At 40.6% G+C, this 27,915-nt stretch overlaps 1 protein-coding gene across 2 annotated transcripts; it reads left to right on the top strand.

Annotated features, from left to right (window-relative positions):
- The first annotated feature begins 691 nt into the window (after positions 1-691).
- ppp3r1b (protein phosphatase 3 (formerly 2B), regulatory s1ubunit B, alpha isoform, b) lies at positions 692-27,652 on the top strand. 2 transcript variants are annotated; one of them, XM_010889257.3, is made up of 6 exons: positions 692-1,108; positions 9,247-9,286; positions 19,122-19,298; positions 24,610-24,669; positions 24,929-25,113; positions 25,442-26,781. In XM_010889257.3, exons 1-6 carry the CDS (start codon positions 1,106-1,108, stop codon positions 25,487-25,489), a joined length of 513 nt encoding a protein of 170 aa, XP_010887559.1. In that variant the 5' UTR covers positions 692-1,105; the 3' UTR covers positions 25,490-26,781. The 2 variants fall into 2 exon arrangements, with proteins under 2 accessions (XP_010887559.1, XP_034150018.1); XM_034294127.1 differs by lacking the exons at positions 692-1,108; positions 9,247-9,286 and adding an exon at positions 17,273-18,901 and having other exon boundaries at positions 25,442-27,652.
- Positions 27,653-27,915: the final 263 nt, after the last annotated feature.

Raw genomic sequence — 27,915 nt, forward strand, 5'->3', positions numbered from 1 at the left:
TGTGTGAAGATGTCGTCTAACTATATTTCTGGAGACTTGGACCCCAAGATTCATCCAACTTTTACTTTTAATTCTCCAAAAGTGATACTTGGATATTTTTTTTTACATCAAACCGTCCTTCTTACTGTGCATGGAGGCAAAATACTTTTTTCAGGTCGTTTCCAGCTGATAACTTTTTTTTAATGATTGCTTTGAGTGGTTATTGGAATCTGGCAGGAAAATTTATTTTATTATTATTATTTTCCTAGGGAAGTACCCTTGGACCCCTGCCAAAAGCCTTAAAAACTCATAGTTCAAAGGAATTAAATTGTTGGAGAAAAATAGGCCTAGAAGTGTTTATTATTTGTTTCACTTTTTGAAAGCATGCCTAATATGCTACAGATCTTCCGTAGGTTGTTCTTTTTAGGTATTGTACTCCTACTTATGCCCTTGCCTACAGTGCTTGTACATCATATTCCAATCAGTTAGACAAAATTAGACTTAATCTTTTGAATCTAATGTGGATGTCATGTCTGTTTGAAATGATACAGTCAGTCCAAATCTGGGATTTTCCCCCACTAAATGGTATTTTGACCAATCATATCAGAACTTGCACATCAGATTGTTTTGGGAGAGCTGATCTGATTGGTCTCGCAACAGGACTTGTAGGTGTGGCATTCATTTTTAGTGGTCGATTTGTCTACATATTGAACATTACTGCACATAGAGCTAGATTAAGCAGTTGTATAGGGCTGTATCGAACCTAAACGTCGCCTAAAACACTTAGGCTACGCAATTGGACATGTTATAACATTAGTTGGCATTCGTTAGAAGGAGAAAGCGTACCCGGATGTACTGTAGTCTACAATCGCTCCTCCCCCTACTCCCCTTTCAACCTCGCTCGCTCTCTACACCAACACAAGCTTCTCTGCCTCTTCCCCCCTCTGCGGATCCGTAGCTACTGCAGTGAAGCCGTCATCGGTTGAGAGGAACGGCGAGAGCAAGTCAAACGGGTCCATATAATATCCAAACGTATTTCTTTAAGACATAGTCAGTAGATTGTGCAACGTCGCTCTTTTTTCAGTTATTTTCCTTGCGCCCCAGGTAAAGTAGAAGAAACGACAGAATGGTAAGGAAAACTATTGCTACTTTGCTAATTCTATTGGTGAACCAGATGAGTACAAAATCTCACACCATACGCATGCATAACACTCGAAGCTATCATACAGCAGCATTGCACTGTTCCGACAAAATGAGCGTCAAAGCGGTAGTTGCGTTACGTTTTTTCCATCTCCAATGTCATTTTACAGATTATGACCATTTGACTACGCTCTGATTTGGTGATGTATAGCGTTCTGGTGTTTTCTGAAAAGGCACATTCAGACTTGTTTAATTTGTTCCAAATAGCTAAACCAACCACCTAGCCAGCTTGCTAAGCTATATAGCCAGGCACAGGAATAATGGCGCGAGCTTGTGGGGGAAAAGTGAAACATGACATCGTATCTTTTCTGAATCCTCTAGCAGACCAGACAGTGTAACAATATCGATAGGTTGTCTCTCCGTAACTTGCGCATAATAAAATAAGCTTGTCGAACTGACAAGCATATTCTGTTTTTGAACGTATGTCCTACAAAGGTGGACTCCTACTAATTACAAAATGCCACCGCAAATAAGCACGTTTTCCTTATTGTGTCACTTTCGTGAGAGCTGCCCTGTATGTTAATGTGGCTGCCAATGAATGCGTTAAATTGTGTTGAACAATTCAGTCGCATTTGAAATGTCTGGGAAGAAGCATCAAATTGCTTCCCATAGATCCACCTGTTCATACATTTTCTATGATGTGTTTCTTGATACAATAATATATTTTCACTAGTCCAGAAAATATTTCTCGAATAGTACAGTCAGGCCAGATAGTTTTACTTTGTTGTATCAATTAGCAACATTGTAGTTCATTGACTACTCACATTTCCTGTTCCTTTTAATTTCCTCCTGTCATGCATTTATTTGCATTTGCTCTACGTTTGGGGATTATTTATTCCAACCATGTATGTTGCAGTGTGTTTTTTATTTTTGCGAGGGGGGAAGAACACACACAGATTAACCAAAACACCCTATAGTGTCTTAATTATTGCTCCTTTATATCAAACAGGCCGAATACTATAAAGCTGGATGCAGGCATCCAGGTCTCTGATGCTTATTGGATTTCAATTGATTCTATTGGGAGATTCATTGTAGGCTTGAGCAGTCTTTTTCAAACCACATTTCTATTTTAAGATGAAGTCAAGTGTATCAGGATATATTGCTGCAACATAGGCAATTTGCATAATGTGTTTAGTTGGAAACGCCTGAAGGAGGTTGCTGTCATGTTGCTCCCCAGCAAAATCTGTAGCTTGCAATCAGCCTCGTCAAACACTTACTGCTCGTCCTGACATCCTTAACGTCCAGTGCAGATTACTGTAGTGGTTTTGGGAGAAATTACTCACATTTCATCTGTTATAAAAACCAAAAAAAGTTTTATTGCTAAAACCATCCTGTCAAATGTTGAATTGGCTGAATTTTGTTTGTCATTATTGACAAATAAGTTGCCTGAAGGAAAGGATATAAAAAATAACAAAATCATGCATTCATTCTTATTTTGAAAGATGTTTGGGTCTGTCAATTCTTGTGCAGTTTACGTGAATGAGTAAGGCACATGTCGCCCCTACCACATTTATGTTCTATTACAAAATGTCTTTGCTTCTAGATCTTACATTGTTTGGTTGCCTCAAGTAGATGGTGTAATCCTAAACCCTTCAATCCACTTTACCTTAATGTTCTATCTTTGGCCTGCAGTCAGAAGAGGCACACAGTACAGTTGCAGCCTCAACAATACTGTTAAAAACACACAGGTATATATGGGCTACTTGTAATTCTGGTTAGCATATGTCAAAGGTGTGATGATTTGTCTAATGTCCCAAAAAACACACCATTCATTGTAACAAAATCCTTATCCTAAACTCATATGTGATTAAATGCAGCAAATCTGCATGTGATCTGTTGCTCATTATGAGAATCTAGAGTTGCGTCTTGGCGGTTTTAGTCAAAGTGGCAGTTACTGATGTTTGTCACCTGTTTGACAAAGAATGTCAGTATCACTTCCCCAGAAAAGACTGGATTAATCAAAGAAAATGTATAGATGCAGTGTGCAATTTTTGGCCTCTGTTTGTAAAAGTGTTGCTGTTGAGCCCAAAAAAGGTTCCCTGAAAATGCAATACTATGTAATGTACAGTCAGTTCAACAAGTATTGGCACCTTTCATGAAATTGAGTGCAAAACAATATCATATTTTGGGCTGAAGCATAAGGAACCATATACTTTTATTTCAACACAATCATTTCTGAAACACAACATTTAAGTGAGCAGTATGATATTTCTCTGAAAAACATAGGTTTTAAAATATTGGCACCCGCTAATCAATATTTTGTGAAGCCTGCCCTGGTGTTTATAACAGCAGTGAGCCTCTTGTAAATTCTGACAATGTTTGCACACACTTTTGGAACACTCCTTCATGCAGCACATTTCAAGACCGCACATTTTAGGTTTGTGCTTGTGGTCTGCCCACTTCAATTCAGAATACAGGGTTTCAGTTGGAGTCCAGTCACTGAGATGGCCAATTGTAAAACACAGATTTTTTTCCTGTGGCTCAGCAACTATTTCTGATGGTTTTAATGTTTATGGTTGTCATTGAAAGGGCCATCCACTGCCAAATCCTGGCATCAGAATCAAGATCCATGTGTTTTGAGAGATGCAAACCACAGTTTGATTAAGAAAACAATAATGGTATTGGACATTAATGTGTTATATAATAATTAATAGAAAATAACCAAAATGCATCACAGAATATTATGGCGACTTGCAGTTTATAGATTACTTTGTAACTAAGCCATTGAGTCAATTGCAAGTTCACATTCACTCCTACAAATTTCAAATACAATTCCGTTGCTCATGTCAAACTGCTTGCATTTAAGACAAAGGATTGAGTAAGACGGTTTGGCTCCCAAATCTCAAATACAGTGCATCAATACCTGTCAGATCATGAAATGCATATTCCAATGGGATATGTTTTTTTTTTTTTCCTTATGATCAAGGGAGCCGTAAGGAATGAAATGGCAATAGACTACTGTTATTAGTTGCATAATGTTTCAGGAAGCAACCGGGATGGGCACAACCGTGGTTCCCATATTACTGTACTGTGCAATTTGGTTGAGTAAAGCCACTATGTGTTTAACTTTTAAGGGTACTAATTCAGGGATGTGAGTGAAATGGACATTCTGGATCACACCTCTTCTACTCAAGTAACAATTGAACTACAATTTTGTTCATTGTAGCACACAGACTCTTGAGGCTACCTAATTTCTACTCCGAAAATGGTGAGATTAGAACGTACAAAGTTTCCTGGTCTCAGGCCTTTCATTTCAGGATTGTATTCTTTGAGCAATAACCAGTATGTTTTCTGATTGAATTCCAATGGGTTTTTTTAGCCCCTGATGCATTTATTAAATCTATTAAATGTTCTTTGAGCTACTAGACTGCTTGTGTGGCTATTTGGGTTTCCATAATGACCTGTAATGAGCCTTGTCACCACACTGACATTGGACACTTTTTTTACCAGACCAAAACATGACGCCCATTTCAGCTGAGCTCTGTTTTAATTGGTGACAAAGAAAGTATATAAACAGAAACGAACAACCATTATTAACTGTCTCAACTATAACAAACTAGACTAAGTCAAAGGACATGCCATGCAAGCGTGTAGCTAGCTGCACAGCTAACTCTAGCAAACGTTTGCACCCAATTCAAAATGATGTATAATGTATATCAGCTGCCATTGCAATATCTACGAATAAACCAAAACCATTTAAATTCCCCCCAATGTTTCCCCACTCACCCGAGAGAGAGGCCTATTAAACGCAAAGAAACAACACAACTTTGTCATGCATTCAAGCTGAACTTGGTGTCAGTCTAATTGGGCTAAAGAAATTACAAGAGCAATGGATGAGGGTGTACAACCGCAAATATGTGCTCGTACTTTCTAAGGTGCTCCAGCCAAGTTACAAATGTTTGCCAGACTCATGAACATAAAGTAACTTTCCCTGCCAGGGTTACAAATCTAGATGCATATCTACGCATGGTATGTGTGACCCGTGCCTCCTTAACAGGGTATTGCTTATGAGTATATATGTTCAGATTTTACGCCTTCCTAATGAACTTTTTTCAGGTCATTTGAAGACTGCTTTTTAAGCAGTTAAGCCTTCAAATGAGGAAGTGCTTACATAACCAAACTGGATGAGCTGAGACTTCTTAGCCTGGCAGTGACCTTACCCAGTACCCTGGTGGCCATATGCTCTTCTTCCAAGTTGCCATCTAGAGTACATCCTAAGTAGATTGCTGCTGTTTTGCTGTTGGCACCCTCCTTACCGTCTTTACCCTGATATCTGACACGCTGAGTTTAACTTTGGATGCAAACAAACAGTGCTTGATTACCACTGTGCTGAGAGCTTGTTATCAATGAGCCAGGCATTGATACTTGAGCTCTGTATTCTATATTCTTCATACTTGGTGACACACCTGGACTGCAGTCATCTGGATAAAAGCCTGTGTCACGAGCAGGCATCCCTGATAGCACTGATGTAAAGCAGGATTAACCGAGGCACTAGAACACGCCCATGAAGACAGCCACAGCTTGGGGTGTTGTTCTTAGAGGGACTGTTTACATGAAGAACATGTTCCCTTCACAAACGTATTAGGATTTATACCATTCAAGAGTGAAACTGCCCAACCCCACAGCCTCAAGCTCAGTAAGGACGACACTCTGCAGCACCATTACACATAAGTTGCCATTGTCATTTTCCCTCCTTATGTGGTAAGTTAAGAATAGAAGGTGTGAGTATGTACAGGATGATTATCTGAACCCTGAAAGGAATTTATACAAGGGGTTGTTTACATACTCATGGAGCTGTTCATGATCCCCACTCTACAACGTATAAGTGACAGTAAGGAATGAACCTCTTGTTCACAACGTGAGAATTTCTGCAGCATTTCAAGCTAGCTGTGATGTATGTTCTTGGTTATAGTCAAACTAACTTTTGTGAAGGCTCTTGTCCTTGCAAGGAGAATGTGCTATAGTATTAAAAACAAAAGTCCCCAAAAACCTGGTGGAATATCACACAACTAATGAGGTCAATTGGCAACAGGTCAGTAACATGATTGGGTATTTAAAGAGAGGATGGTTGTGTCAGAAGTGAGGATGGGGAGGGGTTTACCACTCAGTATAAGACTGCGTAGGCAAATAGTGCAACAATTGAAGAATGTTAGTCAATGTAAAATTGCAAAGAGTTCTATGGTACATAATATCATTAGAAGATTCAGTGAAGCCGGAGAAATGTCTGTATGCAAGGGGCAAGGATAAAAACCAATATTGAATGGCTTTGATCTTCAGGCCCTCAGGTGGCACTGCATAAAAATTGTATGCAATTCTGTAGTGGAAATCACTACCAGGGCTCAGGAACACTTCCGAAAACTATTGTCTGTGACCACATGCATCCTTAAATGCAAGTTAAAACTCTACCATGCGAAGAAGAAAACCTATATAAACAAGATCCAGAACTACCGCCGACTTCTCTGGGCCCAAGCTCATTTAAGATGGACTGAGTTGAAGTGGATAACTGTCCTCTCGTCTGATTAATCAAAATCTTTAATAATTTTTTGAAAATCATGGATGCCCCGTCCTCCAGACTAAAGAGGAGAGGGACCATCCAGCTTCTTATCAATGCACAGTTCAAAAGCCAGCCTCAATGGTATGGGGGTGCATTAGTGCACATGGCATGGGTGACGTGCACATCTGTGAAGGCACTATTAATGCGAACAATAAATAGGTTTTAGAGCAACATATGCTGCCATTCAGGCAACGTCTTTTTCAGGGAAGGCCTTGCTTATTTCAGCAAGACAATGCCAAACCACATTCTGCACGTATTACAATAGCAATGTTACGTAGTGAGAGTCTGGGAGCTAAGTTGGTCTGCCTGCAGTCCAAGCATGTCACCCATTTATACCATTTGGCGCATTATGAAACTAAACAAAAAAAAGACAAAGGAGACGCTGAACTGTCAAACAGTTGAAATCCTATATCAAGCAAGAATGGTAATACATTTCATTTTCAAAAGTACCGCAATTGGTCTCCTCAGTTCCCAAATGCTCACAGAGTATTGTTAAAAGAGATGACGCAACACATTGGTAAACATGCCCCTGACCCAACTTCTTGAAAGGTGTTGCATCCAATTCAAAATGGGCATGTCTATCTCCAAAAACAATAACATTGCATTATTTTTCTCATTGCATTTTATGCAGTGTCCCATCTTCTTGGGAAATGGGTTTATATTTTAGGAGTTGGAAACAGTTGAGAGAACAGAACTGAAAACTGTAAAAGAACGATATTTGTAGAAGAACCGAAACAGAAATGTGAACGAAGGTGATTATCAGTGTTATAGAATCGAACCATTAAGTCCATAGTGTGAGAGCCATTTGAAATATTAATTCATAGCCTGCAGCCTTAATTTAGCCAATGTTTCCAATAGCGTTGAAAGAAAACATTGAATCACAATTCTTCCTGCCTGCTTGCTTGATATATTTCTTAAATAGCTTTGATAGACAGTAGGATTAGGCTACTCCAGTGATGATGAAAACAGAAGTAGTTAGGCTTCCTTTGTCTTGCTGGTCTATAAGTAGACTTCAAGACATTGTAAGGTATTTAATACCACTGAGGTCATGATCTGAAACGCGTATTGTCTCCAGATGAAGTTAAGTTAAGCCAAGATCAGAGGAAGGATATGTAGTACAACTCTGTATTCCCAGGCAAAAGTGGAATAACTGTACAGATTGAAACAGAAAAATATTGTTTAATTGTCCAGTCAAATTAGTTGTATAATGCAGATTACTGGCTATCTGTTTTAGCAGGAGCAGAGCATAGCGTTCTATCCCATGTGTGTGAGTGTTAACCACGCAGCCCCCTGATAGAGGCAGATAATATATTTAATACAATTCTGCACAAAATGTACACAAGTTTCATCTACCATGATGAACAGAAGCTTGTTATTAGGCTGCAACAACACGTACCTGCAGTTATAAAACCTCACTGCTAGCTGCTGTTCACTCATAGCTGTCTTACCCGATTTTCCCTTAAAGCTGCAATGATGCTCTTGTCCTTGTAACATTACTGATCTTCATGCTTCTGCTGCTCCATAACTTCACCAAAGATGTTTCTCAAGGGTACGTTATTAAATGTAATTTCTATAATGTATTGCTTTTCGTTCCTCTGAGGGGTAGGCATATCGATGTCCATTTTTTTTTTTTGATGTGTTGTTACTTAAGCCACAGCTCAGATCCTTAGCCAACGAGCCAACAAGATCCGACATTACACCCTGACGGTCACAGATTAGCCGATCATAAAAATGCATTATGGAATCATAAAACATACAGATGTTTATCACTTCAGTGTCAACTAAATAGTATTTAGCAAATCAACATCAGATGCCTATCATTTATTTTCTACCAAAAGATTAACTTTGTGTGGGCACCTCTGACTGGGTGCAATTAAAGGTGGGGTTTGTGGATGACTTGTTCAATTGAGGCCCAAGTATTTAACGGAGGAAGCCACCGTTTTCTCTTTCCTATTTCTCAATCCCTACATGTCCCTCAGAAGTAGCAAAGGCATTCGATTGGCCTAATTTCCCGCTCTGGCAGAATCTAGTTCATTCCGTTGTTCTCATGCATAATGGAGAATGCCACTTCTTAGTGATAAGCAGAACTGCCTACAGTAGGTCTGAGAATAGGCTTCTAATCTACCTGCCGCTTTAGTGGCAAGTGGAGGAACATTGTATTACTGAGTTTGCCTCGTTAATATTCCACGCACTCAACATATTGGCACGTCAGCACTTGTGTGTCAATGTTGATATAGTATACGCTAGACTTAAAGATTGTATGGCATTGGTTTTATGTGGTGCAATCGGGTCTTTACACAAGCTTGTCACCACTTAACACACATCCCCCATAACTGCCTAAACCTGATGTTGGAATGTTATGATCAGTAGTTAATAGCAATATTTCAGACGCTTGGTACAAACTCCATGTGATTACAGCAACATATGTCTCTATTGGTGAATGTTATTTGCTGTGGTTTTTGGATTAGAATTGAAGTCAGGTTGTCATCCTCACTGTTCCTCTTTCTTTCTAGGGAAATGAAGCAAGCTACCCCTTGGAGATGTGCACACACTGTAAGTATTTAAGTTGATGACTTGCAACTTCAACACGGCTGTCTGTGATTGAAACGACAACACACAAAGGTCGACCCAGAAAGTGTGGGTCAACATATGTGTGCTAATCAAACGAATGGAGCCGTGTCAGTCCTCTGAATTTTTCTCTATTAGGCTGGAACGGTTAAGTTGTCAGAAGTTTACACCCTGTGTTTCCACGTTCTGGTTAATAAAGTGAAGGTCCGGTTGAATCGAAGGCCGCTGCTTGATAGACGTGGCAGTTCATAAGAGTCTGGGACACAATGAAGCTGTGAACCGTTGGTTCTGGCTGGTGAATGGTTACAACAGCCAGTGTTATGCAGACCAGTATGTATCTTGCCACACGCTATACTGCATTCTTCAGGCATCCACCCTTCTCAGGGGACCTCCGATGCTTGTGGGAGTTTTGCTGCGGCAGCTAAAAATGCCCCGCCCTCAGAAAGGTCGGTTTCAGGGCTGGTGGGAGAGACACTTATTTATAGTCTGAGCGATATTCCATTTTTAATTGGTTTGTCGCCCTTCTGTGCCAGTCTCTCTACCCTCATCAATCTCTCAACCCCTCCCCAAAAGAGAAAGTGGGCTAATTAAGAGTTTCAGAAGTGAACCTTCAGGAATTTTCAGGAATTTCCTTCTGTGGAGTATTGCAGAGCTGGAACCTGTTCTCTTAATGGTGTCATTGTTTGACAGTGTCAAGTGTGTTCTGGGCGGGTGGTGAGACAGAGCTGATGGCCCACCCATGCTCGTCCATAACAAGCTGTTAGGCTAGGTGTCACAGACCGTGGTCCCTGGGGGTGTCTGCGGAACCATGGTTTACGATGGAACTTATTTGCATTGAAATCCAGAACAATCTCCCTCTCTCTGTCCTCTCACCCAGTGCCCAGTCTTGTCCAGGACTTGTTATGCTGGAAAAGCAGAGATTTTGGGAGACACCAGACTCTGACATAGGAGTTTTAGCAAGCCTGCAAGTAGACATGTCAACTGAGTTCTTTTACTTTTCTTAGAGCTGTTTGTTTACAGAGTCACATCTGGGTCACGCCTGCAAGACAGTCGAAAACAAGATGCTTCAGCAGGTGTCACAAATCTCACTGCCGCTCTCTGTTCTCAGCTGGCTGATGGACTTCCCCACTGTGTGTTATTTTGGGGGGTATGACCCTTCTAAACCCCCTGACACCCCCTTGCTTTTCTGAGTTGGGGGAGGGGCAGCTGTTCAGTTTTAAGAAGGCACACATCCTGGATTCAGCAGTCTGCTTTGACCTGGCTGGGCCGAAACACCAGTAGTAGATCCAGATCCCTGTCCTAGTCGCCTCTTTAGACTGTAAGCTAAAAGTTCTTTACCCTAAATGGTAAAGGTTAGGATTTGGGATCGGGTAATCTGATCCTAGTAGACGGGCAACTACCCATGAAGTCGCTCTCGACCTGCATTGCCAACAGCATTGCGTTAATGAGATGCTTCACAACGCACGTTTTGACCTTAGAGAGGAGAACAGGGGAAGGAGATTACGTTTTAACATCCTGTAGCATTGCCCACCATTATCAGTTTCAGACTTGCAAAAGGGAAGAAAAGGCATGTGCTCTCAAATGCACCAAAAACAAATAAAAAGGGGAAGGTAAACAAGGGCCCTTAAATGTATAACTGGCTTCTCCCCCCCCCCCCCCCCCCCCCCCAAGCCAGTCCATTGTGAAGGCGTACGGTTGTTGTTGAAGTTTTTTATTGTGACCTATTACCCTTTGACCCTAGTCACAATGTTTAAGATGTACTGTGATCATTAATGGGAAATAATCAGAGACAGGTGTGTCCCTTTGCATTCCTATAGCTTTGACTAAACTGGAAAAAATAACTGGCCCTTCACATAATGTCTGTTTTTTTTCTTCTACTCTGGTCATTCAGCCTGATTTAGACCTATGTAATAAATTGTATTAAAACAATGTACTATTATCAAGTAAAAAAAGAGTCCGGCTTTATCTTAGTCACCTTATAGCAGGTTTTAAAGGCTCCTTTACCTCACATATGAGGCTTGGTATGCTTAAGGTGCCGATCTTCAGCATCTTCTGAGAGCTTTGGGCATGTCATGAGTGCCAGTCAAGCATGGTGAAATAGCAGAATGTGTTTGGCATGTGTGACAAAACAACAAGCTAGATGTAGATAGGTCTAAAGGTTAAGTACAGGATAAAAAAATAAATCGGAATTGAGCTACACACCAGCACTTCCAGAACAGTAACTATAGAGAGACCGAGCTGGTAGTGTTTATTTGGCTGTTAGGGAGAACTGCAGTGCTGTGATCCACACCAGAGGGTGCCACTTTTTCAGTGGGATCAACTCCATAAGCGGCGTGACTGGCCCATGTGTAGGAGGTGTTGTGTTCCTGTGGCAGAGAATTCAAAGTGATTGCAGCCCGGTGAGACGGCACTCAACACAGCCGCTTCACGTTAATGGCCTCGCCGTCGTTGGCACAGTAACTGTCCTCTTGTCCTCATTTTTGTTTACAGGCCTGTAGAGCAGCGCGTCTGCGTGTACAATACCTGCTGGCGCTGGAACGACAGTTCAGACCGGCCGTGACACATGCTCGAGTGCAGTAGAACTCAGAACACTAACATAGAAAAACTGGTCGTTACCCACTTGTGGCGGCAACCCTGTTCTTAAAATATAACCAGGAACTTTTTTCGCGAGGACCCGATGACTGTCCTAGAACTCAGCGTTGGCGCATTAGTTCATTAATTATGAGTGAGAGAAGGAGTGGTGTTGCCTAATTATAAAACCTGTGTGAATGTGACACTTCGTCTCCTCCTGCAGTTCAGCAATTTGTCTAAAAGCCTCCCCGGCTGCCTGTCTGAACAAGTGCCGCCCTCAACCCCCACACCCGCCCTTATGTTAGCTCACTGGGTTTCCTTGTTGCTAGGGATATCCCAAGGGGGAGGGCAGCACCAGCCAGTGAAGTGGGCGGGTGGGTTTTTGTTTACATTTATGCATGTGGAGTTGTGGCATGGGGGGGGGCGCGTGTGTGTGTGTGTCTCTGCCCTGTGGGTATAAATACACCATCCCATCTGTCAACTTCTGCACTGTATATGGGGGATTCCTTGGGAAGGTCAACCAAAAATCCTTTAACAGTAGTCCTTTGCAAGTAAACTGCATTCATAATTAACCTTGAAGGGAAATCGTGTCTAGGTTGTTGGAAAGTTGGTATACGCTCTTTGCACGGGATACAATAGACACACAAATTAAACACATCATCAATCATGAATATTTTGTCCCTTCTCTGAGACAGGACAGATGTGCATCTAAGTAAGAATTAATGCTGTGAAACCATTAAAATAATGAATTGTGATTAATCGCGTAATATTCTGTAGTTAATCGCAGTTTTAGAATGTATTTAATTTGGCCCTAAATACACACTTTGATTTAAAAGCAGTGCATTATGTTTAACATACTGTGTTTTGTTATTAACCATGGGCAAGTTTTGACATAGAATTCAGACATCAACTTGGGACATTAACTGTAGATGCCTTCTGGATATTTATTCTTGTGTTTATGCTAGTACAACAGTTAAATTCTTACATATGCCCCCTGTAAATTATTCATAAAGTCAACCAAATGCACAAGGTATAGTACTAGAATAATATGCTAAAGTACAAGGTAGGCAAGTGGATAGAGATGTGTATCTAATTAATGCAGAGCATGAAATCATGTTTTTTGATGAAAAAACGACTGGTGATGACATTAATGCTTAGCTTTGGCTTCCAAAAGCATTAAATAATGACAACTAACAAGGTGTTAGCTGGTGGATTTGCACAAACACTGCATCTTAGATCATTTGGACAAGAGGGCAGGTGCAGACTGGGGTAAAATAAGGCCAGAAATCTAAATTGTAACAGTCCGGGTGGATTGGGGGGAATTATTATAATAAAAATATACTTTTGAAGTTAAACAATGTAATTGTTAGTTTTTAATAATCCGCTATTTATTTGCTATTGCATGAGTGAAATTCTTGAACGTGTCCTCATTGCAAGTTAATGCGACAACGTTTTAGCTACTTATCACTGTAATTGCCTCGATTTCTGATAATGGGCTGGTGAAGTAGGCTAATCCACTACTAGTGGACCCTTCTGCATTCATTTCAACTGTCATTCATTTTCAATCCTCTCGCTTTTCTCAGGCTCTGTATCAGAATTATTTTGGTTAACTATACTATAATCTATTAAGTTGACACTACTATAGTTTTAACAAACATATTACATATTTAAGAATATTAATACTTTATTACATTTACACAATTCCGATTTATCATGAACTAATTTAAACAATACTTTGGTTAGCTATAAGGCTGCAACTGTGAGGTCCTGGCGGCGTCCTCACGCCCTCTACCTGCCAACGGTACACACGCGCAACATCTCACGCCTGAATGCCACTCTCACTCCAGATGCCAATCACTGGAATACTAGACACCTGTGCCTCATCTTCACTCCCCATATATAGCAGACCTCTGCCACCTCTCAGTTGTGAGGTGTTGTTTGTAATGGACTTACCAAGCCATTGCTCTTTGTAACCAAGTAATGTTGTTCCTGATAACCGTTTTCCCCCTGCCTGTTGTGGTTTCCCCCTCGCCCTGTTCATGTCTGTTTCGTCTATAGAAACCTGCCTTTTGACCAGCCCGCCTGTTCTGTGGATTACCCTTTTTGCCTGCTGATTTCCTGTACCGTCTCCTTCTTGTCCTGACCACCTGTTGACAAACCTGCCTGCTTGTTTTTTCGTAAAGAGTTTTCCGGTGCCCTTTCTCCTTGGAGAAAATGATAAAGAATATTGCGTTCCGCAGTTGGAGCCTCTGCCTCACTCATTCCAGATTCATTACAGCAACGAACAATTATTTTGATAACCGATGAATCTGTCCATTACTACTTCGATTAATCAGATAGCAAGAAATACATACATTCCAGGATTAAGTGTTTAATTTAAAATACGTTTTCAGTGTTACTTCTGCTTTTACAAATGCATTAATTAAAACTGTAAGCAGTACTGTAGTTGTAAAACAAATAAAAACCTGTGCAAAAACTAAAGGGGTTTTATAAAGTGCTTTAACAGGTATTGTTTTAATTCTTCTGAATCTTTTTTATTACTGCCTATGTTTTTGGAAATATTATGAAAAATAAAGAAAACATTGCTTGTTTACATGCGTTTCTATTTAAAATGGCTGCACTAGCTGTTCAATAGTGGAGGTGTAATAGTTCTACAGAAATGTTAGCATGTCAACATGCTGTGGGCTAAGGCGGGCTCTCTTCTTTGAAGTTGTGTTTCCTGCTGCAGTGAAGAGACTCTCTGATGGTGTTGAGGTAGCAGGGCCAAGTATGACTGCTAGCCTGGCCAATGTGATACATCTATCCATGTTAGACTTCCATCAGTGTAAGGGATTTTTCTTTTTTAGCAAGTGGCTTCTCTCTGAAATACAAGAGCACTTCATTCCTCAACACTTGGCCATGAAGATCCTTCTCAGCACCCCCCCCCCCCCCCCCCCCCCCCATTCTCTTCTTCACTACTTTTTTCAGAGACGAGTAGTGAGTCAAAGAGCCAGAAGATCCTGCGGTTGTAGTGGTGGAGGTGGCGTTGGTGTGGTCACCTGGACGGTCATGTTGCTGCTGAGCCTCCTCCATTCTCACTTTGACGGCCATACCTTGCACTTTACCTTGCACACAAAAGGCTTGCTCAGGCTTCAGAAACTTCAGCTGTTTCAAAAGCAGCAGCCCGGGTGGACTTCAATAGCCCCGTCACAAGGGCAGGTATTGCAGAGACTGTAACATTTTCCCCCACTCATGAACACAGCGGGCACATTCGAATGGCTTAAATGCAATGGAGAGCTCTTCAAGCAGGCTCCACTGGTCCGTTTTGAGGTCCAGATACCGTTTGCCCTTCTGTCACCTCCGGACAGCGTTGTGGTTACTGGCCACCTCTGCTCAAGCAGTCTGCTGGTCGTATAGAATGTACCGTTCCACCTCGTGCTTATTTCTTGAAGAAGTTTGTGCTCAGGTTTATTCATCTGTTGTTGCTTTCAGCTTGTTGCTGGCAAGCTCACTTTTAAAAATTGTTCCACTAGGCATCTTGGAGGCCTAATAGTTTGTGTAATGCTTGTTTGCTTCAGTGCAGAATTGATAACCAGCTGCAAGGTGTGGCCAGTACAACGGACAGAGGACCACCCATGCTTCTCCTCCAGTATTTTTGCAGCAGCCACAATATTGCACAATGGCAATAACCTTGCTTGGAGGAATTTCAAACCTGGCAGCTACCTCCTCTAGCCATTGTGCTATGTTGGATGCTGTATGTCCGTCCTCCAGTGGCATGGTAGTAAGGCAGATTGACTTCATGTCCCAGTCATCTATGATGTCACACCAAGGTAGTCTAGAAATCAGTGGTCAGAGCAGTATTGCTGTTGGTGGCTTTAATAGCACTCTTCACCTCCTGAAATGTTTTTTGGTGCTTCCTCTCCATCCGTTTGGTGAAATGTGTTCTTGAGGGTAGAGTGTAGCCGGGGTTGAGAATGTGAATCATTTCCTGGAATCCTTTGTCCTCCACTGTCAATACTGGCCTCATCAGGTACCAGCATGTTCAGAATACTGTTAGTCAGCACAGATGCTTGCTGTGCTGCATTCTTCATGACCAGTGTTGGGGGCAACGCGTTACTTACTAAGTACGAGTCAGACTACTTTTTAAAGGTAACAAGTAACGTGTTATTTAATTTAAGTAATCCCTTACTAGTTATTTCTTCTCTATTTCCCTCAGTGCAACCTACGTAGCTTTACGTAGCATTTATTTTCTCTAGTAGCAAGTGGCAACAAAGGATGCAAAGATGGCAGCACCAGCTCTCTCAGATAAAGGACGTGATTCACCTACCAAACCCAGTCGCCCTGCTCCCTTTCATTTCAAAACGATACATAGCGTCCACTAACGATTTGTGCAGCGGAAGACTGCGCTCGGGTGAGCTTCGTGATTCTGGCTTGGGAAGCAGTTCACTATTTCGACTACATTATTATCCTTGCATATAACCAATCACTGCGGTTGTTATGTTTTGCTGGGATCTCTTGCCTGTTGGACAAGCAAGGTTTGCACAGAAATCATCCTGTGTTGGACAACCAAAGTTGATCCCAAAACATCCTCCATTATTTCCAGGCAAACGATTGTTTAATCCGAATGAACACGTAGCTGCCACTTCAGAGCTATAATATTAACAACAAATGATTAAGGGGGGCACTTAAATGTAATAGGGCAGTGGGGCTTATTTGGGATTCACTGGAGTACGCTTCCATTCCGTTAATAAACATTATGTAGCACACATTGTATTTGTATATGGGAGGTGTTAATAGTGGTTTTATAGTGGTCATTTATATAAGCAGAGAAACATTTTCTTTTGTCAACTGTAGTTTATAGTAAATTAACATTTAAATACATGTTTATTAATGCGATTTTTCTGAATCTTTTCAAAACAGATGTCATTATTCACCTCTGAATAAAGTAATGAAACATTAATGGATTATGCACATTATCACACAAAATAAGAGATTCTGATAAAAGAACTAAATGCAAATATTATTTGGCATTATGGTATATGATTGGTCACTCTTGCTGTATAATGATTGATAGGCTGATGTTATATGCTGTTGAGTGACACTTACTGCGTAATTATACGATGTTCCATTAACTCTGTGATTATTCCCAGTGTTAGTCGCCATGTTTTAAGTGTTTTGCCCGCCAGGCTGTCAGAGCAACCACGTGACTCAAAACTATGAATTGCGATAGGCCTACTCTGCACTGCCTGGAATATGCTCGAACTGGGCCAATGACTGAAGTGAATCTCTGTCCTTCTACTGGTGCATTTCATGTACTGCATCATTTTTTATTTTTTTCATGAATAAAAAAAATATATATATCACCAGTTGAATCTAAATTCTTGGGGTATGGAAAAGTCTGGCCAGCAATTAGAAGTCTAACCTATCATCTCAAGACTTGATTGATGTGTAAAAGGGTTGCACCTCTTTGGATTCAAGCACCTGATGCATTTGACAGGTTCTGATGGCTTCCATTTCGTAGGATTCATATCAACCAAGTAAAATTGGCATTTGTCTTTTACAGTATATTGACAGAAATTTGATCCAAGCCTTCTTAGATTTGTGCTTATCTATAACCAGATTTGAATTTAAGCATTTTAGTTCTTTATATGAAATTATTTAGGAGTCAATGTAGATCTTTAATAAGCTTAATCTGTGTTTTGGAACTCAAATGCCCCTGGCAGAGAGGGATCTGTGGAATATCCCATTTCTTTATTGAGTGTTGCCCTGCCCATGTTGAAGTGTGCTGCCCTCCAACATGAACTCATGGTGATTGGGGAAATAACTAGTAGCTGCAAAAGTCAGATCATTGATAAAGGCCAACCGCAAAGCAGTGCAGTGCCCTTGCGAAATAGCCACATGTAGATGTAACAATGTGTTTTACACACTTTAAAGACTGCACTTTTGTTCAAGGCTTTTATTGATGGTGGGAATCAGATGGAGACTGGTGAAATGAAGCCAGGGGTGAAGGGTGGAGATGGGTGTTGAATCCTGGTCTGTGGCTTGGGGCTGCAATGTGCTTGGAGCCAAGAGCGTTAGCACTGGACCACGGCTCTGCCCAAGGCTGTATTGGCATCGCACACACAGTCATCTTGGAATGATTTTAGTTCTTTTGATACACCATCCAATTATGTTTTAGTGCATCTAGCGGTGGGTCTCCGTTACATCGACCGTATGATCCTGCTTCTTAGGCCTGTCATTGTGTGAAAATACAGCTGGCTTAGTTACAAGCTGCTGGGTGGAGGTTCCCCGAGGAGAGGCTCAGCCAAATCCAAGTCACATCGAGTCAGAGAGACTAGCTTGTAACTGACAAAGCTGCGAAGGATGTGAAGTGCAACAAATGGATACAAATATCCTGATATTTAGTCTCTGTAGGTGAGTAATACTAATGCAAGCCTGGTCATATTCAGTAACAACATTCTGTACACTTCTTTTTTTTTTTTATGACAAAGCTGTCATTGGAATTAAGTTGAAAGATTGATGGAAACACATTTGCAAAAGAGTATAACAAAACGAACACAATGTGCACACCAACGTGTCGTGACACGCTGCTTTTTATCCACAAAATGTTTGGTGGAAACCGGTAGAGAATTGTCTTTATTAATACATTATCTTTATGCCTATTTTAGAAAACCGAACTGGATCAACCATTGTGCTCTTAGCCACAGTAGGCGAAAGGTTGAGTGAAGTCCCACCCACTTCAAGGCTCACACTAGGTCCCACTTAAATCCACCTCATGTTATTGTTGTCCATGTTCCGATTAATGGATGTCAGTCCAGTGATTAGTGTGGAAAGGAGGCATCACATGACCAGGTGAAAGAGCTTACAGTGCGAGAACTGAGAGGTCTGCTCCGTCTGGAGCTCAAGGTTGGCCATCTGTATCGCACTAGACCAGGTGGGCGGTTGCTTGGGAGGGCCACACTATGGCCAGCACTTCCAAGAAATTGGGTGAGAATCCGCCGGGGATGAGTAAATCGATTCTGAAAGCAGCAAAGGGCGATAACACCAGATGTAAGTGACCGGGGTTGGCTTTAATCATTGTTTTCTCATGGTGACAGTGCACTGGAGAAAACGGCAGTGTTCGTAACATCGTTAATGGAGTTGGTTGACATTTGTTTTGCTGGATGTAATTAGGTGGAATTTTATCATGTTTTTCTCTCTCGTCTGTCTCTCATACTCTTTCTGTCTTGCTCTTTTTCTGTCCTGTCCCGTCCCCCCTCCCCTATTTCAGTTGATGCTGATGAGATTAAGAGGCTAGGAAAGAGATTTAAGAAACTCGACCTAGATAACTCCGGCTCATTGAGTGTGGAAGAGTTTATGTCCTTACCGGAGCTCCAACAAAATCCCCTTGTACAACGAGTTATTGATATATTTGACACCGATGGCAATGGGGAAGTCGACTTTAAAGGTAAGACACTGCTGCTGTTATACCACTGAAATCCATGAGCATGTTGTTTCATGTAGAATGTTTCAAAGTAAATGTTAAATTAACTTTTAAAATTTTTGTTTTTTAATGTATAACTTCAAATATACAGGTGCTGGTCATATAATTAGAATATCATCAAAAAGTTTATTTATTTCAGTAATTCCATTCAAAAAGTGAAACTTGTATAATGTATACATTCATTCCACAGACTGATATATTTAAAGTGTTTATTTCTTTTAATTTTGATGATTATAACTGACAACTAATGAAAACCCCAAATTCAGTATCTCAGAAAATTAGAATATTGTGAAAAGGTTCAATATTGAAGACACCTGGTGCCACACTCTAATCAGCTAATTAAACCAAAACACCTGCAAAGGCCTTTAAATGGTTTCTCAGTCTAGTTCTGTAGGCTACACAATCATGGGGAAGACTGCTGACTTGACAGCTGTCCAAAAGTTGACCATTGACACCTTGCACAAAGAGGGCAAGACACAAAAGGTCATTGCTAAAGAGGCTGGCTGTTCACAGAGCTCTGTGTCCAAGCACATTAATAGAGAGGCGAAGGGAAGGAAATATATGGTAGTAAAAAGTGTACAAGCAATAGGGATAACCGCACCCTGGAGAGGATTGTGAAACAAAACCCATTAAAAAATGTGGGGGAGATTCATAAAGAGTAGACTGTAGCTGGAGTCAGTGCTTCAAGAACCACCACGCACAGACGTATGCAAGACATGGGTTTCAGCTGTCTCATTCCTTGTGTCAAACCACTATTGAACAAGATAGAAGCATCTCGCTTGGGCTAAAGACTAAAAGGACTGGACTGCTGCTGAGTGGTCCAAAGTTATGTTCTCAGAAGAAAGTAAATTTTGGAAATCCAAGGTCCCAGAGTCTGGAGGAAGAGAGGAGAGGCACATAATCCAGTGTAAATCAAGTCCACTGGAATCAAGTCCAGTGTAAAGTTTCCACAGTCAGTGATGGTTTGGGGTGCCATGTCATCTGCTGGTGTTGGTCCACTGTGTTTTCTGAGGTCTAAGGTCAACGCAGCCATCTACCAGGAAGTTTTAGAGCACTTCATGCTTCCTGCTGCTGACCAACTTTATGGAGATTTCATTTTCCGACAGGACTTGGCACCAGCACACAGTGCCAAAGCTACCAGTACCTGGCTTAAGGAGCATTGTATCCCTGTTCTTAATAGGCCAGCAAACTCGCCTGACCTTAACCCTATAGAAAATCTATGGGGTATTGTGAAGCAGAAGATGCGATACGCCAGACCCAACAATGCAGAAGAGCTGAAGGCCACTATCAGAGCAACCTGGGCTCTCATAACACCTGAGCAGTGCCACAGACTGATCGACTCCATGCCACGCCGCATTGCTGCAGTAATTCAGGCAAAAGGAGCCCCAACTAAGTATTGAGTGTTGTACATGCTCATACTTTTCATGTTCATACTTTTCAGTTGGCCAACATTTCTAAAAATCCTTTTTTTGTATTGGTCTTAAGTAATATTCTAATTTTCTGAGATAATGAATTTGGGATTTTCATTAGTTGTCAGTTATAATCATCAAAATTAAAAGAAAAAAACACTTGAAATATATCAGTCTGTGTGGAATGAATGTATATATTATACAAGTTTCACTTTTTGAATGGATTTACTGAAATAAATCAACTTTTTGAGGATATTCTAATTATATGACCAGCAGCAGTAGATGACGTTAAAGCTGCATTCTGTTTTAGTTTTTTAGCCACTGGTTGTAACAGCGGCGCTTTTGAGACCAAACCGGTCCAGGTTGTGTACTGTACATGCCAATATGTGCTCCATGTCATCAATACCACTCGCTTTCAAAAATAGCTAACTGAGTCATCATAGTTATTCTATTTTGATTATGCACATACAGACAACATATTACACAACAATCCCAAAATGTTGAGTGCCTTTATAAAGTATTCACAACCCTTAATGTTCTCCACGTTTTCTTGCAATACACATTGAGGTACTACTTGCACTGCAGTACCACCTAATTACAAACATGTTCTTATAAATTTGTGCCAATTCAGTGAAAATGAAAAACGGAAATATCTGTAATATACCCCAATCAGCCATAACATTATGACCACCTGCCTAATATTTTGTAGGTCCTCCTTTTGCCGCCAAAACAGCCCTGATCCATCGAGGCATGGACTCCACTAGACCTGTGCTGTCTGGCACCAAGATGTTAGCAGCAGATCCTTTAAGTCCTGTAAGTTGCGAGGTGGGGCCTCCATGGATCAGACTTGTTTGTCCAGAACATCCCACAGATGCTCGATTGAGATCTGGAGAATTTGGAGGCCAAGTCAACACCTTGAACTCGTTGTTGTGTTCCTCAAACCACTTCTGAACCATTCCTTTGTGGCAGGGTGCATTATCCTGCTGAAAAAGGCCAAAGCCATAATACCATTCCCTGAAAGGTTGCAAATGGTCTGCAACAATGCTTTCGGCAGTGGACCGGGGTCAGCATGGGCACCCTGACTGGTCTGCTGCTACACACCCCAGCCAGCCTTCACACCCCACATGCATCAATGAGCCTTGGCCTCTCATGACCCTGTCGCCAGTTCACCAGTTTTCATTCCTTGGATCACTTTTGGTAGGTACTGACCGCTGCAGTTTTTGAGATGCTCTGACCCGTCGTCTAGCCATCACAATTTGGCCCTTGTCAGAGTCTCTCAGATCCCTACGCTTGCCCATTTTTCTTGCTTCTAACAATTCAACTTTGAAGACAGAATGTTCACTTGCTGCATAATATATCCCACCTAATGACAGGTGCCATGATAATGAGATTCAGTGTTATTCACTTCACCTGTCAGTGGTCATAATGTTATGGCTTATCAGTGTATGTACATGAGTATTCAGACCTTTTGCTAATCCTTGAAGTCTCTAGAACTTGATTGAGACCATCTAATTAAAGTGCTGTTAAGATGTCGTCATTAATGTTTTAATAGAGAACTACACCTATAGCCTTCACATGAATAAATATAGCCTGTTTGTACAATTTATATCTATATCTGCCTGCTTAAATACAAAAACAGCTATCTGTGGAGGCAGACATTTTGCACGGTTAAATCAACCCAACAATTCCCTCAAAACCAGGGCCGGCACCAGACCAGGCTTTTCGGTATCAGGATGATTTTTGGTTAGCTGTGAGGGTTTTGCGGCTGGTGTTCGGAGACGTGTGCAGCGGGTGACGCTGAGTGCTTTGTTTTCACAACACACGTTTTAAGGGGCCGATCAGTGGAACATGTTCACGTCTGCGGCGGATCAAGGGCCTGCTCAAAGTGAGCTTCCGCTGCTGGGAAATCAAAGCCGCCCAACTCCTTAGAGCAGCATGCGACGCTCATTAGCCTAGATACGTTTTCCTCCTGAAGACAGGATCTTTATTCGGGTTTTGGAGATAATACTCACTACGTGGGCATACTGTAAATGGGGATAATTAAGGCAGTTTTTGACAGTTTTGCCCAGTTAGTGTACACGTCATTTAAGTCCCTTATGAAGACATTGAGCATTTTGGATGTTGTGGGGTCCGGACAATTTGGCCAGCAACCAATAATTTTACCTGGTTTTCATTAAAAGAAATATCAGTCAAAAGCCTAGCTAACAGAAGCTCTGTCCTGTTTGTCCCACACTTCACAGTACACATCAAAGCTAAAACCTAGCCATGAAGTCCAGAGAACTCTCCGTAGCAACTGACATTGAGACAGTTGTAAAGACACCTGCTTTTTAAAATGTTTGTGCAACAAAACAAATTTCATAGTGATGGACCAGATGTTCCACTGGTGGATAAATTGAACGCTGTTCTTAAGAATTATTTACACACATGCTGTTAGACCAATTATAAAAATGTAGCTTGTAATATGGCGTGCTGACCTATTAGCACAAAATGCTTTAAAGGGATAGTTAGGGGGATTTGGAAACTAGAATCGGCACACTTGCTAACAGTCATTAGAACAATACTAGATATTTATTGAAACAACTAACAGATTTTTGTATCCATCCAGTCATACTGCTAACGCTAATTAGCATTGGCTCATGGAGCTACCACTAACTTCATACTGAACTCATAAAGATTCAATTTTTGTTTATTTTCCTCAAAAGCATCATCAGGTTCTTTAAACAGCTGAAGCAATAGAATGACAAGCCGATGTGTGTTACAGTTAAGTCCAGAAATAATTGGACACTGCCACAAGTTTTGTTGTTTTGGCTGTTTACCAAAATATATTCAAGTTACAGTAAATTATGAATATGGGCATAAGGTGCAGTCTCTCAGCTTTAATTTGAGTGTATTGACATCCAAATCAAAGGAAGGGTTTAAGAATTACAGCTTTTCAATAAGTAGCCCCCTACTACTACAAAGAAAATAACAATCCATCAGAGAGAGAGCAGGAACATTAGGAGTGGCCAAATCAACAGATTGGTACATTCTGAGAAAAAAATAACACAATGGTGAGATCTGATACACAAAAGGCCTGGATGTCCATGGAGGACAACCGTGGTGGATGATCATAGGATCCTTTCCATGGTAAAGAAAAACCCCTTCACAACATCCAGTCAAGTGAAGAACACTCCAGGAGGTAGGCATATCATTATCCAAGTCTACCATAAAGAGAAGACTTCATGAGAGCAAATACAGAGGGTTTACCACAAGGTGCAAACCATTCATAAGCCTCAAGAACAGAAAGGCCAGATTAGACTTAGCCCAAAAACATGTAAAAAAAAAAAAAAAACAGCCCAGTTCTGGAACAGCATTCTTTGGACAGAAACTAAGATCAACCTGTACCAGAATGATGGGAAGAAAAGTGTGGAGAAGGCTTGGAACGGCTCATGATCCAAAGCATACCATATCATCTGTAAAACATGGTGGAGGCAGTGTGATGGCATGGCCATGCATGGCTTCCAATGGCACTGGGTCACTAGTGTTTATTGATGAAGCGACAAGCAGCCAGAGAAATTGTGATGTGTATGAGGATATATCGTCTTCTCAAATTCAACCAAATTCAGCAAAGTTGATTGGACGGTGCTTCACTTTACAGATGGATAATGACCTAAAACATACTGTTTCTCGTACAATATTTTTGTTCCACCCCTTGAATTAAAGCTGAAAATCTGCACTTTAATTGCATCTCGGTTGTTTCATTTCCAATCCATTGTGGTGGCGTAAAGGAAGGAAGGAAAATTGTGTCCAAATATTTCCGGACCTGACTGTATTTCCTTGTTAATATCCTGTTGGTTGGCATATAAAATGTTCATACTTTTTTACAGAATTCATTGAAGGTGTCTCACAGTTCAGTGTCAAAGGGGATAAAGAGATGAAATTACGCTGTAAGTATAATGAAAGCTAAATCCAACAAGTCAAGTTTCCAATTTTTTTTGATGGGAAATTGTTAAACATTTGCCTACACAGAACTCTACATACTGAGCAAAGAAAAAAATTGTTAATTTGTGATTTAATTTCCTGTAAATAAATCGCCACCTCTTACATTTACAAGATGTCTTCCTTTAAATACCTCAAAATATGTATGCATTTGGCAGATATTTCCAATTTAAATTAATTTTTTTTCCTTCTTTCCCTTTTTTATAGTTGCCTTCAGGATCTACGACATGGACAAGGATGGGTACATATCCAATGGAGAACTCTTCCAGGTCCTCAAGATGATGGTGGGAAACAACTTAAAGGACACCCAGCTTCAGCAGATTGTTGACAAAACTATCATCAACGCAGACAAAGATGGCGATGGGAGAATATCCTTTGAGGAGTTTTGTGCGGTGAGTGAAAGAAACAAAGCCTGACTGTTTTAGGGTTGCAACTTTCCTGAAACTTTACTAATAAAGTGTCAACAGGTTTTTGAGTGGTTTTGTTTGGAGGATTTCCAAAGCCAGTAGGGCGTCATCATGTAGGAATAGTTTTTAGGGTTGAAGGAAAACAAATCAGAACTTGTCTGAAATGTTGCCTCTATTTTCCCCTGATCACAGAGCACCTAACGATATGTCAATCTAGAAATGGCTTCCTGCTAAATAACAAACATGCTGAAGTAAATCACTTCTGTTAAAATGCTTTACTTATTTTCCTTTTTTCCCCTTTGTCTTCAATCAGGTGGTGGGAGGATTAGACATTCACAAAAAAATGGTTGTGGATGTGTGACTGACCTCACAGGCCCTCTTGCAACCCTTTCTGCTTCTCCATTTCTGATGATCTGCTCAAGACGTCATCCAGCAACGCTCTGTGTTTTCAAAGGAAATCTTTAATTTTTTCTCTGTGAAGCTGATGTTTTTCCCAACCCAAGCCTTCAGAAGCCAACCTTTTTAAGTGTTATTGAACATGAATTCTCTCAATAACCCGGTGTAGCACTTTAAAAGCCTGAAGGACAGCTTTTTATCGTTGAGCGAGCATTTTCAGTTTGGATGAAGTTCAGTGTGTCTGTTTCTTTTTTGAGGCAGTTGGGATTTAAAAAAATGCATTTTGGTTGTTTTTTTCAGGAAGTATCTTAGGGGGATGTGTGTAGTTAGCTGTGACGTAACTTGATGTACTTGATTACAACACATAGAGCATGAAGTGCCAATTAGAAAATACACCAGTGGACTATAATGGAATCCTGTATATCTGCTAGTAATATTTGGGAGAATTGCTTATTTTCACGTGCCTGCAGCACGATTCAAATGATCGCTATAGTTTTCAGGGCTATTTTGTTCCTTCTACTTTCACTCAATCAACATGTTTATTTTAAACATCTAAGTTCCTCTTTTTGTAATAAGGAGATTGTGCACTATACATGGTTTTGTCAGGGACTTCTATGTTCTTGCTTTCAAAGACAGGAAAATATTTTAATTTCTGCACATACAAGCTTACAGTTTACTTCAAATACATGTCTTGGTTGAGGCTGTGATGGACTTTGAGAATCATGTTCACCTTAGAAAGACTCCTATGCCCAACAGAGAGCACAGTTGTCTTCATTCTAGACAGCTTACCAGCACAGGTCATTTTGAATATTCTTGTAAATGTTTTTGTATTTATTACTTTAATGTCAGCCAGGTTTAGTTACAGATATAGTGTAGGTTGGCTACAGACTGTCATATAGTTGTAGCCTAGATATAAGTGCTTTTTCTTCCTAATGTTTGTGATATGGTAAAGCTTGCTTTATGGGTTACATTTCCCAACTTGACTGCAGACAGAGCTGAGCCAATGTTGAGGTGGTAGGCTTTATTCGGGACATTGAGGGATGTTAAGTTGGGTAGGCTTATGATGAGTGATGATTTCAAAGTACACATTTTGCCTTGTTGACAATGTGATTTGCTTCTATTTCAAGAACATCTTTAATTTGTTTTCTCAAGCATAGTATGGACTCTTGCCGTAAGTTGACGTGAGTGAGAAGTAGCAGATCTGCTGTCTTCCTCCCCACCTCCAATCATTCAAATCTTTGGGGGGTTTTGCTTTGTGGAGAAGATTTTATTACAAAGCCACCAACATCTTTTTTACACAGCGATAGGGGACATGAAACAACAAGTCTCTTTCTATCCATACATTTTCTTGAATGAAATGGTATTTCAATTTGTGTGCTGTTTTGCTCAACCGAATGCTCCAATGGGCGTGGATTCAAGTGCGTGACCCTCTACCGCAAGCGCCTGCCCACCTCGCACTGCTGTTTTCTTCAATGGAGGCCTGTACAACAATGGATCTTCTATGTTCCCGAAAGGTCCTAAAGTCTTGTGATGTGCTTGCATGACATGGGGGAGTTCGCTCTTATTTTAAAATATTTTTTTTGCATGTAGATCAGTGTTTTTTTTAAGCTATTCTTGTTTACATATAAATTGTCGTTAATATAATATAATAAATGAAAATGATATTTACATGGATGTTGCCAAAAAAAATTGGTAAATGTTGAAATATGGAAATGACTAAAAGTAACTCCACTACATGTAAATGTTATTCTAAACAACTATAATCTTTTGGATCTGTGTATCACTTATTCCAGCAAAGCTTAATTTATGCCCCAGAGTCAACTGCCAGATGCTGTTTTTCCAGAAAGGAAACCATTTGTAATTTTTCTTTGTTTTGTACAGATATGTTATAAACATAAGTGCTCCCTCCTTAGTGATAATTTTTTTTGGTCAATGCGAAATGTATTATAATATCACTTGGATAAAAGGTGTGTGCGCGTGTGTGTGTGTGTGTGCGCGTGTGTGTGCGCCGGATAAGGGGTGTTATAGGGTGGAGGCAAAAGCGTTTTGTCTTAGGTTTTTTCTTTTTTTTTCCATCTCTGCATGCTGAAACCATTGGAACTTCATACATTAAATAATAATAAAACTATTTGAAAGTTTCTAAGAGGCTGTGGATTGTGTAACTATACTTGTTATGGGCATGATTTATTGACATACTAGGTAGATATGAACTGAAGATTAGGAAAGTTTTATTTTCAGATTGATCATACACTCAGAATATCATAAAAACAATATACAGCTCTGGAAAAAATGAAGAAACCACTCCTAATTTTTCTTAAATCAACATCTCTACATGTATGGCAGCCATTCGTGTCTGTTAAATTACAACACAGGGACACATAATTCTACTTA

This window comes from Esox lucius, chromosome 9, assembly GCF_011004845.1.
Source record: "Esox lucius isolate fEsoLuc1 chromosome 9, fEsoLuc1.pri, whole genome shotgun sequence".
NCBI classification, from domain to species: Eukaryota; Metazoa; Chordata; class Actinopteri; order Esociformes; family Esocidae; genus Esox; species Esox lucius.